The sequence below is a fragment of the Notamacropus eugenii genome, chromosome 5 (assembly GCF_028372415.1).
Source record: "Notamacropus eugenii isolate mMacEug1 chromosome 5, mMacEug1.pri_v2, whole genome shotgun sequence".
NCBI lineage: Eukaryota > Metazoa > Chordata > Mammalia > Diprotodontia > Macropodidae > Notamacropus > Notamacropus eugenii.
In genome coordinates, this window is record NC_092876.1 from 6,751,985 (window position 1) to 6,765,646 (window position 13,662).

The 13,662-nt window shown below is 40.9% G+C and overlaps 1 protein-coding gene across 1 annotated transcript; it reads left to right on the forward strand.

Moving 5' to 3' along the window:
• Positions 1–340: 340 nt before the first annotated feature.
• Positions 341–1,267, forward strand: LOC140508259 (vomeronasal type-1 receptor 1-like). Its single transcript, XM_072616059.1, has one exon. The coding sequence runs from the start codon at positions 341–343 to the stop codon at positions 1,265–1,267; it is 927 nt and encodes a 308-aa protein (XP_072472160.1).
• The last annotated feature ends 12,395 nt before the right edge of the window (positions 1,268–13,662 follow it).

Below are 13,662 nucleotides of genomic sequence, written 5' to 3' on the forward strand. Positions count from 1 at the left end.
TGACTTTGTTTTTTTTGCATGAGGGAGGGCTGTGCAGGCCATCAGCCTCAATTCTCCTCCAAAGCCATCTGAATCCATTGACCAGATATTCACTAGGATGACTGGAGATGACCCAGGATGAGGCAATTGGGGTTAAGTGACTTGCCCAAGGTCACACAGCTAGTGAGTGTCAAGTTTCTCAGGTCACATTTGAACTCAGGTCCTCCTAACTCCTGCACTTGTACTCTAGCCACTGCACCACCTAGCTGCCCCAACATGTATGGAAGGCATGAAACTCTTCCATTTCTCTCCAGGTCCCTCAGGCTCAGACTGAAGTTCTTCTGCTCGGGACACTAAGAACATGATTCCTCTGGACAGGCTCTTGGGTGTTGTCATTTTCTTCCAGACAGGAATTGGAGTTCAGGGAAACTTATTCCTAATGTATCTCTTCAGCTTCCTTTTCTTCACTGGCCAGAGGCTGAGGCCCATAGATCTGATTTTCACTCAGCTTGCTCTGGCCAACTCTTTGCTGCTTCTCTCCAAGGGTGTTGTGCAGGGTTTGGCAGCTTTGGGTCTCAAGAATATTCTGGATGATATTGGCTGTAAAATTGTCTTCTACCTTCACAGAGTAGGTCGTGGTGTTTCCCTCAGCGCAACCTGCCTCCTGAGTGGTTTTCAGGCCATTGTCATCAGTCCCCACGAACCCAGGTGGATCAAGCTTAAAGTCAGAGTCCCAAGGTACATTATTCCCTCTCTTCTCCTCTGCTGGATTTTCCATATACTGCAAAATATTGTTATTCTTGTGAAACTTGAAGGACCAAGGGACACTGGAAACACCTCAGAAACAAAAGACTATGGATACTGCTCTGTTAATGTCACTACTGATATTAGTGAGTCACTCCATGCACTTGTGATCTCCCTCCCTGACGCTGTGTGTATGACCTCCATCAGCTTTACCACTGGCTACAAGGTTTACCTCCTGTACAAGCACCACAAGAGAGTTCAGCAGGTTCACACTGACAGTGTTTCCCATAGAGCCTTCCCTGAGACCAGAGCCACCCAAATGATCCTATTGCTAGTGGGCACCTTTGTCACCTTTTACTTACTCAATTCCATCTTGACAGGATGTATGCATTCCATTACCCTTAAACCCTGGATAGTGCATAGCTCTGCCTTCTTGGCTGCCTGTTTTCCAATGGTTAGCCCCTTTGTGCTGATCAAAAGTGACCCACAAATCATGAAGTACTACAGGGTTGTTCAGGGTAGGAAAAGTCCACATACCGAGTGACTTCAGTAATAGTCCCTAATATCTTCACAGGGTGTTGTCAGGGAAGAAAAGTCACTGGAAAGCCTTAAGCTGAAAGTATCAAACCAGATCCACAATTCTCATGCAGCTATTTGGACTAGCTCCAGTTTCACAACAATCAAACATCTGGGGAACCAATAAAGGCACAAGTAATGGAGACAGGATCTGATTTCAAGTGGAAAGCCCCTATCACCACTCTCCCAAAAATCCAGGATCATTAGGTTAGCAAAGACACAATATCCTATATAGTCTAAATGTATACCAAACAGGAATATCATTAGCAACACCCCAAAGTAGTGGTATTCCCTCTTTGAGTATCTTTCTATAAGGATCTTCCTCTTTCTAAAGGGGCAGACCTTGCCATTCATTTGTAAGTTTCTCACTACCCTCAACACCAGTCTGCTTTTCTGCAACTTGGAAGGGCCAATCAGAGTAAACATTCATCCATTTTTTCCTTATTCTGAGCACGGGAGACAAAGATTCCATCTAATCCGTCTTGCACATGACTCCAATTGGAAGACTTGCAGAAATCTCTGATGTCTCTCCACGACTTGTGTTCTGTATAGCCCTGTATCACCAAGGCAATATTCACAACATTGGAGATGGCAATGAATATGCCAGCATAGTTCTCAAATGCAAATTTAAAAAGACTCTATAGGAGGTAGAAGAAAAACATTTATTTAGACACCAGAAAGCCACATCCCACAACTAGAAAGTAAAATCTGTCATCGTGACTAGGAAGTTAGTAAACATGATCACTGCAGGGAGCAAAGACATTTCCAAGCCTCCCCTCCTCTGCCAAGGTCTTCTCACCTAAGCCTTGCCACCCCTGCCTGCCTCCCTGCTTCCTTTCTCCTCTGATCAGACCACACTCACTCACTTCCTCCCAGTTCTGCTCCATCTTTACTGTTCTGCCCGTTCTATAAGCTCCTCTCACTGATGTGTGTTAGGCTTCCAGGTGATTTGAGCAGGTCACATGGACCAATGAATGAATGAGAAAGATCTTTTCATTTAAATTGCTGTTACATTGGGCTGCATGATCTTTCCTATACATTACATAGGTTGGTGGGGCAATGGGTATCAAGAGAATTGTAACAGGGGTAACAGAAAACAAGTACATAAAATAATATCTCCGGGGGGGGGGGGGGGACTTGAGCACAAGCATCCCATCATGTCCTCCTTGAAAAAATGGGGGCTAAGATATTGGGGTTACCTTCCCAAGGTTGATAAGAATTATTAGAACTTAACTTCCTTAACTGTTCTTTCAATCATCCATTCATTCCGTCAATTAACCAAGACATTGTGGTTTATGTGGAATATGATATATCCATTCTATGTTGTTTCATACACTGTATCTTTTCATTTCATTACCTTTGAAATGCAACCTATTGTCCCTTTGAAAGTGCCTTGAAGTTCCATAATATAGACTTATGATATCTGAAGTTTTACAGGTGTTTTTTCTGGGTCACATTCTTATAGGGACAAGTCACTAGTATACCCGAATAGGTGTCAAAACAAGTACATATAAATTTGCATCCTTTATCTTGGGGTAGGGCCCAATATAATCTATTTACTAAATTTGGGCAGGTACATTTCCCCTTGCTATCTTTCCCGTTATTGCTCGAGGAATAGTTAATTCCTTTTCCAAATGACATATATAAAATTCCTCTGCTCTTTGTTTTAACAACGAATGAGAAATACGGATCCCTCAGTCTTGTGTCCACTGGAGAATGAGCCGGACCCCTACATCACCAGCCTTTTGAGGGACCCATTTTGCTAGTAATGGATCATCACTTGGTGTCAGAGGAGGGACAATATGTTGGGCAGCAATATTTGGTAGTCAATCAGCATGTGCATTGTACTCACATTCTGGCATGGTAAGGGTCACCTGATCATCTATGTGAAACAACTGACAAATTAGTAGCCAAGGACAGTTCAATATATCTTCCCATAAATTCTTTATCTCAGACTTATTTGCCATAGATTTCCCAATTTTGGTTTTTCCACATGGGCATCTACGTAGCTAACCCATTAGTTACCACCTATGAAGCAGTGAATATATGACACTGTCCTCCCTGTTCTTTTTTTGTACTGCGACAAGTTCAGTATATTGCATGTTTCTATTTACTCCAGTACTTTCCAAACTCCACCTGGTACGTGGGTTACATGATATCACTTTCCAATGTCTTTTGTGACTTAAATATTTTGCTATTCCATCCGTAAACCATCCATACCTCTTTTGTTCATCAATTAATCCATCACATCCCTTATTCCATTTTACAAAGGACCATAACAACTGTTGCTTTGGTTCACAGGGTGTATCACTTCCCTCGTTATCTATGTTTGCTATAGATTCATGTAAAGCAGGAACTCCACATTTGCCTGTTTCAGATCTATTTTGAATTTATCATTTCTGTTTAAATGTGCTAGCATCCTGTGCATGTCCAGTTTTGTGAAAAAGTGGGGTCCTCATTGCCCAAGCCATAACTGAGATAACAGGCCTGAATATTACTTCAAGGCCTAAAGTCAGTTGTTCAGTCCCTTCCAAAGCCCAATGTACAGCTAACAAGTTTCTACAGGGGTATATTGACCTCCAGATGAAGGAAGTTTCCCAGACCAAAATCTTAAGGGTATACTTCAGCTTTGTTGTTTATGCCATAAACTTCAGTTTGCATATTCATCCTGTACAGTCACTTGTAATTCCACCCAGTCACTTGGCATAGGCCATAAATATAGGGCCAACTGTACAGAGGCATTTGCTTCTTCAAAAGCTTCACTCTCTTGAAATCCCCTATCAAATTCGTATTTTTTCCAAATAATTTTATATAAGGGTTTCAAAATTTGTCCTAGATGTGGTATGTGATGTCGCCAACACCTGAATAATCCCACACACTTTTGGAACGTTTTCTAACTGATGAGGATAGGAAAGTCTTGAATATTTTGTTGGACTTGTAGGAGAATCTCTCACAGCCCCTGATTCCACTATATACCCAAAAACTTTATGTTTTCAGCTGGACCTTGAATCTTGGCAGGGTTAATCTCACAACCTTTGCATTTCATATGCTCACTTAAAAGTGTCAAACTCTTCTCCACTTCTTCTACAGTTTTGCCCTGTATAGTAGTATCTTCCATGTAGTCTTTAAGGTGTACACCAGGTAGCTCTAATTCATCCAAATGTTCAGCCACAATCCTAGGACAAATAGAGGTGGTATGCAGATATCCTTCTGGCAAGTAAAATTTTATTGTCAGTCCTGCAAAGTGAGAGCAAATTGGTCCCATTGTTTTGAATTAATTGGGGCAGTAAAGAAAGCACTGGCTAAATCAATAACTGTGTACCAAATCCCATCATATTTCTAGATCTTTTCTTTTTTTTTTAAATTTTTTGGAATTTATTTATTTAACTTTTAATACTCATTTTCACAAAATTTTGGGTTCCAAATTTTCTCCCCATTTCTCCCCTCCCCCCACCCCAAAATGCTGAGAATTCTAATTGCCCCTATCACCAATCTTCCCTCTCTTCTAACATCCCTCCCTTCCCTTGTCCCCATCTTCTCTTTTGACCTGTAGGGCCAGATAAATTTCTATACCCCATTACCTGTATTTCTTATTTCCTAGTAGTAAGAACAATACTCTACAGTTGTTCCTAAAACTTTGACTTCCAACTTCTCTTTATCCCTCCCTCCCCACCCATTCCCTTTGGGAAACAAGCAATTCAATATAGGCCATACCTGTGTGGCTTTGCAAATGACTTCCATAGTAGTCGTGTTGTGTAAGGCTAACTATATTTCCCTCCATCCTATCCTGCCCCCTGTTGCTTCTGTTCTCTCTTTGAATCCTGTCCCTCCCCAAGAGCTTTGACTTCAAATTGCTCCCTCTTCCCACTGCCCTCCCTTCCATCATCCCCCCCCCACCCTGCTTATCCCCTTCTCCCCTACTTTCCTGTATTATAAGATAGGTTTTCATACCAAAATGAGTGTGCATTTTATACCTTCCTTTAGTCAAATTGATGAGAGTAAGCTTCATGTTTTTCTCTCACCTCCCCTCTTTTTCCCTCCACTGAAAAGTCTTTTGCTTGCCTCTATTATGAGAGATAATTTGCCCCATTCCATTTCTCCCTTTCTCCTCCTAATATATTTCTTTCACCCCTTAATTTCATTTTTTTAAAGATATGATCCCATCCTATTCAATTCACTCTGTGCTCTCTCTCTCTCTCTCTCTCTCTCTCTCTCTCTCTCTCTCTCTCTCTCTCTCTCTCTCTCTCTCTCTCTCTGTGTGTGTGTGTGTAATCCCACCAACTACTCAGATAGTGAAAAGTTTCAAGAGTTACAAATATTGTCTTTCCATGTAGGAATGTAAACAGTTCAACTTTAGCACGTCCTTTATATGACTTCTCTTTTCTGTTTTCATACTTCTCTTCATTCTTGAGTTTGAAAGTCAAATTTTCTTTTCAGCTTTGGTCTTTTCATCAAGAATTCTGGAAAGTCCTCGATTTCATTGAAAGATCATTTTTTTCTCCTGAAGTATTATACTCAGTTTTGCTGGGTAGGTGATTCTTGGTTTTAGTCCTAGTTCCTTTGACTTCTGGAATATCATATTCCACTCCCTTCTATCCCTTAATGTAGAAGCTGCTAGATCTTGTGTTATCCTGATTGTAATTCCACAGTACTTGAATTGTTTCTTTCTAGCTGCCTCCAATATTTTCTCCTTGACCAGGGAACTCTGAAATTTGGCCACAATGTTCCTAGGAGTTTCTCTTTTTGTACCTCTTTCAGGAGGGGATCTGTGGATTTTTTCAATATTTATTTTGCCCTCTGGTTCTAGAATATCAGGGCAGTTTTCCTTGATAATTTCATGAAAGATGATGTCTAGGCTCTTTTTTAGATCATGACTTTCAAGTAGTCCCATAATTTTTAAATTGTCTCTCCTGGATCTATTTTCCAGGTCAGTTGTTTTTCCCATGAGATATTTTACATTATCTTCCATTTTCTTCATTCTTTTGGTTTTGTTTTGTGATTTCTTGGTTTCTCATAAAGTCATTAGCCTCTATCTGTTCCATTCTAATTTTGAAAGAACTGTTTTCTTCAGTGAGCTTCTGAACCTCCTTTTCCATTTGGCTAATTCTGCTTTTGAAAGCATTCTTCTCCTCATTAGCTTTTTGAACCGCTTTTGCCAATTGAGCTAGCCTATTTTTCAAGGTGTTATTTTCTTCAGAATTTTTTTGGGTCTCCTTTAGCAAGGTGTTGACCCACTTCTCATGCTTTTTTTGCATCTCTCTCATTTCTCTTCCCAGTTTTTCTTCCACCTCTCTAACTTGATTTTCAAAGTCCTTTTTGAGCTCTTCCATGGCCTTAGCCCATGGAATATTTATTTTGGATGTTTGGCATACAGAAGCCTTGACTTTTATGTCTTTCCCTGATGGTAAGCATTGTTCTCCCTCATCTGAAAGGATGGGAGGAGATATCTGTTCACCAAGAAAGTAACCTTCTATTGTTTTATTTTTTTGCCCTTTTTGGGGCATTTTCTTAACCAGTTACTTGAGTTTTTGGTCCTTTGTCAAGAGTAGGGTATACTCTGGGAATCTATGAGATCTCAGTTCCTCCAAGGTGGCATGTACTGGTCTGGATGCAGAGAGGGATTTTTATGCCTAGAATCTTAGCAGATAACTCTCCACAGCCCCTTGGTCTCCAGTTCCCAAGTCAGCACTGGGGGCTGATTTTCAGATAAGCTGAATGGGCAGGGCCGCCATTCAGTGTGAGAGGAAGACCAGCTAGGCCAGGGCCTCCACCCAGAGTGAGGCAAGACTCAGCTCTTCAGTGCCTCCAGGGGTTTTTACGCTCCAACAATGGAGCTTCTGTATGGGCTGCTGTGCAGACTCTGTGGCTGCTGCTTGCTGCTGCAGCTATGGGAAAGCCCTTCTCCCTTCCTGGCCTGTTGATTAAACCCCATCACTGACCTTTGGTGCCTGTGAGCCAAGGGATCTGAGGCCCCACTACTGCGACTGGAGATTCCGCCCCTGAGGAGTCCTCCCAGAGTCTCGTCGTGCTGTGCAGCCCCACGCCATACCACTCTGCCAAGGTTGGGCTGGGCTCTGCTCTAGGCTCTGCATCCAGTGCAGCTGACGTTTCCATGGGCCTTTTAGGTCACCGTGGGCTGGAAATCTCCACTCTGTTGTTCTCCATTTCTGCGGCTCCAGAATTTGTTGAGAGTCCCTCTCTACAGGTATTTTATGGGCTGTGGGGATGACCCTGTGTAAGTGTGTCTGTCTAGTCCGCCATCTTGGCTCCGCACCCCCGGATCTTTTCCATTAAGATAAGAGTATATGGAATAGCAGCATACAAGGAAGGAGTGACTTCATTCGTTTGTCTGTGATTATCCTCCATGTCCCATCTGACTTTCATACTGACCAGATAGGGTTATTCCATCAAGTGGTTTTAGGGCCTAACATTCCTGCCTCAACATATTCCTTTACAGTATTGGTAATCTCATCTTATTCACCTGGCAAAAGATAATGATTGAAAGTAATCATTTCAGAAGGTTTTAGTAAAGAGTTGGGTCCATTTTTATTTTACCCACTAAAACTGTATTAATTCCTGTCTTCCTTATTGCAAACTGGCATCTCCCCTCAGGTAAATTTAAAATCATACCTCCCAATATATCTGTTCCAATGACGTATTTAAGAATAGGTGCACTCAGCAAAGTAAATTCTTTCTTAGGTAATTGTCCAATTTTTATCATTAGTTCGACTTGTCTGGCTGATATTTCAGCCCCTCGCTGACCTGGGATGGTGATATATGTTCCATGATTAAACCTATCAGGGTTTCCATATATAAGAGAGGCCTCTGTTCCAGGATTTAGTAATGTCCTAGTTACAGCATTTGATCCATTTTTTTCACTATGTGTTCAATTGATATGGGGTCTGTAATGCTGTCTGTGTATTTTTTAATCTAAGCAGGGGTTTGACCAACTTCATACTCTCCCTGAAGGTGAGACAAAGTTGGGTACAAAGATTCCTAAGGATCTCTAGGGGAAGTTCATACATCTCTATTTTCTCTAATATCAAGTCCCTTGTACATTCTGTATATTTCATTAGTTGGAATACCATCTATGCTTCCAAAATCTACCCCTGATCTCAGCAGACAAGTAAACAATTCTCTCCTTGTCAAGTAATTGTGATTTTCAATGCACTGGCTACTTACTCTTATCTCTCTAGGAATTTTGACTTTTTCCCAGTCCCCTATGTTACTTAACTGTGAAATCTTGTCCAGTACGTCTGAAAGAGGGTGCCTTATTTCCCCAATTATTAGAGTCAAAATTAAATGTTTGTAGATAGGAGGAGCTGTCTTCACTATTATATTCCTATGGTAAACTGCAAAAGGGAGTATCAGAGTATGTGTCTGTATTCCTGATCTTTATTGCAATCTTCATTACCTCCCTCTTTAACTTTCTTATATAGTCCCAAAGTGAATACCGGGGGTTCTCTCTACTAGACCACATAAAGTCAGTAGGATGCTGCCTACTGCAGTCTTCTGCAGTCAAAACTGACCGACTAGCTCTGTTGTTACCCTCCTGCATAATGTAATCTCTAAAGGCTTTCTGTACAAAAGGATTCTGAATAATACTTAAAAATTTAAAGCAATCTACACTATCTATAGATATCCCTCCAGCTCCTTCATTACTGATTCTCACCATCCAAAATGTTAATGATTTTCCCATTCTCTGGGTGAACCAACACAAAATGACCTCCTGCTGATTATAATCCTCAATGATTTCCCTAAACACTGTCTTACCTGCCAAGCCTAGAGGCCTGTGGGCTACCCGAGTCTTACCTTACCTCTATCGGAGGTCTTCGGCTGGCCAAACCAGATGCTTGCATGAGAGAAAGGACGTTCCAGAGTCGAACAAGGGTTGAGCTTTATTTCAGGGTCTGGTTACAAGTGCAGGGGAATTCTTCCTTAGGAGGGAGAGAGAAAGATCTCCCAAGGAGGCAAAGATCTTACAATAAGAGATTGGAAGTAGAAGTATAAGTGGGGAAAGAGGGGGAGGGGAGAGAAGAGAGAGGAAAAGCAGAGCCTAGTGTCCTCACACGTGGCCCCTCCGCCCAAGAGAGCTTTCAGGCTTTCCTGATCCTACTTAAGCTCTCCAGCCGCATAGTTTGCATCTGAATACCGTGCTGTTAGGTGTGCCCAGATCCGGGACAATCTCGAGGGCGGGGAGAGCTCTCTTCCATCACGTTTCTCACGGGAAGAGGCGGAAATACACGAGATACCTCGGTTCACCTCGATTCCCAGTCGTTTCCTGGGGGGTCTCGTGAGAACTCTAAGATTTAGAAGTTCCCACCTTTACCCGCCCGAGACTGTCCACATGGAATTGAGCTTCCAACCCCAGCAGTTACCTCCTTGGTTCTCCTGTTTCTGCCTCACTATTTGGCATGCCTCTGCCTGAGAAGCTTCTCCCTCTAAAATAATTTCACTTCCTTACTGTGACTTTCTTAACTCACAGCGGCAACTAGGGTGGGTTTGTAGAAACATCATACATGAATTTCTATTGTCAGCCTTCAACCTTTCATAGTTTCCATATTGGAGAAGAATAGAGTGAAAATGGGACTCCCTGGGATGGTCAGCACTGCTTCTAGCAGCCACCAACTACATTTTATGAGGACTCCAAATCAAGAGAACCAATGCAAGTCCATGTAACTGTAGAGAACCGAGGGCAAACTTGGGAATGAGCAGAGAGCAAAAGACAGAGAAGCAATTGTTTGTGTGTTACTGTAAATCTTTTATACATTTGCTGCAGTTTCTGTAATGAGAAGTAAAAGCTATCCTGTACTTGACATGCCTTGTGACCTATGTTTTTGGGGGAGTGTAATAGCAATTTAAATGCAAAGATCTTTCCCATTCATTAATAGGCCCATTTGATCTGCTCAGATCACCTGGAAGCCTAACACACATGTGGTGGGAGAAGCATGCTGAATAGGCAGAACAGGAAGGATGGAGAAGAATTGAAAGGAAGTGAGTGAGCATGGTCAGGTCAAAGGAGAAAGGATGTAGGCCAGGAGGCAGCCATGACAAGGCTCAGGCTCATGAATTTTTGCTTGTGAGAATAACCTGTCAGAAAAGGGGTGGCTTGGGAATGGCTTTACTCCCTGCAGTGATCATGTTTCAGTTATGGAAACAACCAAGAAGGAGGACAACAGATAGCATAGAGAGAAAGATGATACAGTTAATTCACAGCCCTAAGTAGGATAGACAAGTATCCTGAAAATTGGGAGATGACAGTTTTCTTTTAAAGATAAGCTATTGAGTATTATGTTTCTTCTACTAATTCATGTAGCTATGTTTACTTTGTAACTGAACATTAGCATTTTTAAAATTTGGGGGGGACAGACACAAAACGATTTTCACATGATTTCTCTGAATTTTTTTTATATTAAATGTAGGTTTTGATATCTGACGTCTTATTATGGTTTATATTCCTGATGTTACTAAAACCTATAGTGTATTAAAGCATGCATTTCAAGATAATATGACTAATTGTTTCCATTGTGCTGCAAAAATCAGTTTGCTGCTGATATCTCTCTTAATATAAAAAATAATATGTGGAATGTAGAAGGCACTTAGAAGAGCAACACCAGAGAAAATATTGCACTGAGAGCCTGCCTAACTACAAGGAAGACATGGCACACACGCATTGGGAAATTACATTGGTGGGAGAAACAACATGGTGGCAAAAGGCAGGGACTTCTCTGACCTCTCACCAAAATCCCTTCCAATGATTTTAAATAATTCCTCAAAACAAATAGTAGAGCGTGAGAACCCACAAAAAGAGGAATGAAACAATTTTCCAGCCCAAGGCAACTTAGAAGTTCAGGAAGAAAGATCTGTGCACTGGGGTACAAAATGAGCAGAGTCCAATGGAGGCCATTCAACAGTATGCCAGCAATAGGCACTGGGGATGACTCAATCAGGGGCTGCAGTATTGCTTTCCAGACCACAGCTGGGAAGGATAAAGAAAACAGATCAGAAGGAGATACCAAGAGTCCCTTTATTATCCTTGGATCTGGGTGAAAATCCTAGGTATTATATCCAGGGTGAAGAGGAGCTAGCAAACCATAACTTGTGGCCACAGTGGAACAGTGACCTTGATTACAGTTCCAGGGTAGAAAAAAGTGCTTATGGTTACTCACCACAGCACAAGGCAGGAAAGTAGTAAGCACCCCTCTCCCTAAATCAAACCTCTTTGAAAGAACTGAAAACTTAAACGTCAACAGAATTATCCCTGAAAAGAGATGAACAAAAATCTGAAACTTATGGCAGTGTCTCTTCCACTCCAGAACCAAAACTGCACCTTTACCTAAGGTTGAAAGTCAAGAAATAGGCTAGGAAATGAGCCAATAGTAAGAAAATACTGTCACTGGAGAAAGTTACTGTGGTGACAGAGATCAAAACACAAACTCGGAAGAAGACAGAAAAATCAGAACTTCTACATCGAAAGCTTCAAAGAAAAATATGGATTGGTCTCTGATCAAGGAAGAACTGAAAAATGATTCGAAAAATCAAGAGAAGTGGAGGAAAAAATGGGAAGAGATATGAGAGTGATACAAGAAATTCATGAGAAAAGAGTCAATAACTTGGTAAGGGAGGCAGAAAAAAAAAAACTGAAGAAAATAATGCCTTAAAAACCAGAATAGGACAAATGTAAAAGAGGGACAAAAATCAAATAAAGAGAAGAATGCCTCAAAGAGTAGACTTGACCAAATAGAAAACAGATACAAAAATCCACTGAAGAAAATGATTCCTTTCAAGCTAGAATTGGACGAGTCGATGCTAATGACTTTATGAGACATCAAGAAACAATAAAACAACATCAAAAAAATGAAAAAATAGAAGAAAATATAAATTGTTTCACCAGAAAAACAACTGACTTCCAACATAGATCCTGGAGAGGCAGTTTAAGAATTATTCGTTTATCTGAAAGACATAATTGAAAATAAAAACTAGATATCATCTTTGAAGAAATTATCAGGGAAAACTGCCCTGATATTCTAGGACCAGGGAGTAAAAAAGAAAGTGAAAACAATCTAATGATCACCTCCTGAAAATATCCCAAAATGCAAATTCCCAGGAATAGTATACCCTAATTACTGAGCTCCTAAATCAAGGAAAATATGTTAAGATAGGCAAAAAAAAAAAAATTCAAATATTGTGGAGCTGGAGTCAGGAGAACAGAGGACCTGGCAGTTTCTACATTAAAGGATCAGAGATCTTGGAAGAGGATATTCCAGAGGGGTAAAAGGCTAGGATTACAGCCAAAAATTACCTAACTGGCAAAACTGAGTATAATCCCTGAGGGAGAAAAAGGATATTTAAGTAAATAGAGTGCTTTCAAGCATTCCTGTTGACAAGACCAGAGCTGAATAGAAAATTTGACTTTCAAACACAAGATTCAAGAGAAGCATGAAAAGGTAAAAAAGAAAGAGAAATCACAAGGGATTCAGTAAGGTTAAACTGTTTACATTTCCATTCTCATTATAAGTGCTTTTAGAAGGAGTGTAGATAGACAAAGAACAGGACTGTAAGTTGAATGTAATCGAATAATTATGTAAAGAATAAAATTAAGTGGTGAGGAAGAGGAATGCACTGGGAGATGAGAAAAAGGAAAGGTAGAAGGGAGTAAATTGTCTGGCACAAAAGAGGCACAAAAGAGCTTTTACAATGGAGGGGAAGATAGGGGTAATTAGTGTCCCCATGAACCTTACTCTAATCAGAACTGGTTCAAGGAGGGAATAACTTACACACTCAGTTGAGTATATAAATCCCTTACCACACAGGAAAGTAGGAAGGGAAAGGGAGAAAAGAAAGAGGAGTGCTGATAGAGGAAAGGCAGATTAGGGGAGGTAAAAGTCAGAAGCAAAACACTTTTGAGAAAGGACTGAGTGAAAAGAGAGATGGAGAGTTGGATAAACAGGAGTAAATAGGATGGAGGGAAAGATATAGTCATGATAACTGGGAAACAATTTACAGCAAGTCTCTCTGAGAAAAAGTTCATTTCCCAAATTTATAGAGAGCTGAGTCAAACAGAAAGACAAACTTCGTTGGAATCTATTGCCTAATTGCATGATAGATTATTATGTAGGAGAAAAAAGGAGGAATTCTATTTCCACAGGATTAAAACTCCTCCCAGCTATGAATGATAACAGTGGAAGTCAGAAGTTAATGATTTTAATTAGTTTTAACCTAGCAGAGGCAGGTTTCTAAAGAGGTAAAAGGCTAGAAGCTTTTACACATGCTTAAAAGACAAGCCTGTTTGAAGGGCAACCAATCAGGAAGGAGAACATGAAGTGAAAGATCCAGGAGGCTGCATCCAGCCAAGGGAGAGAC

What these genes read in the sequence shown, in the direction of transcription:
- LOC140508259 (XM_072616059.1), top strand. Translation starts at nt 341, where the DNA reads ATGATTCCTCTGGACAGGCTCTTGGGTGTTGTCATTTTCTTCCAGACA.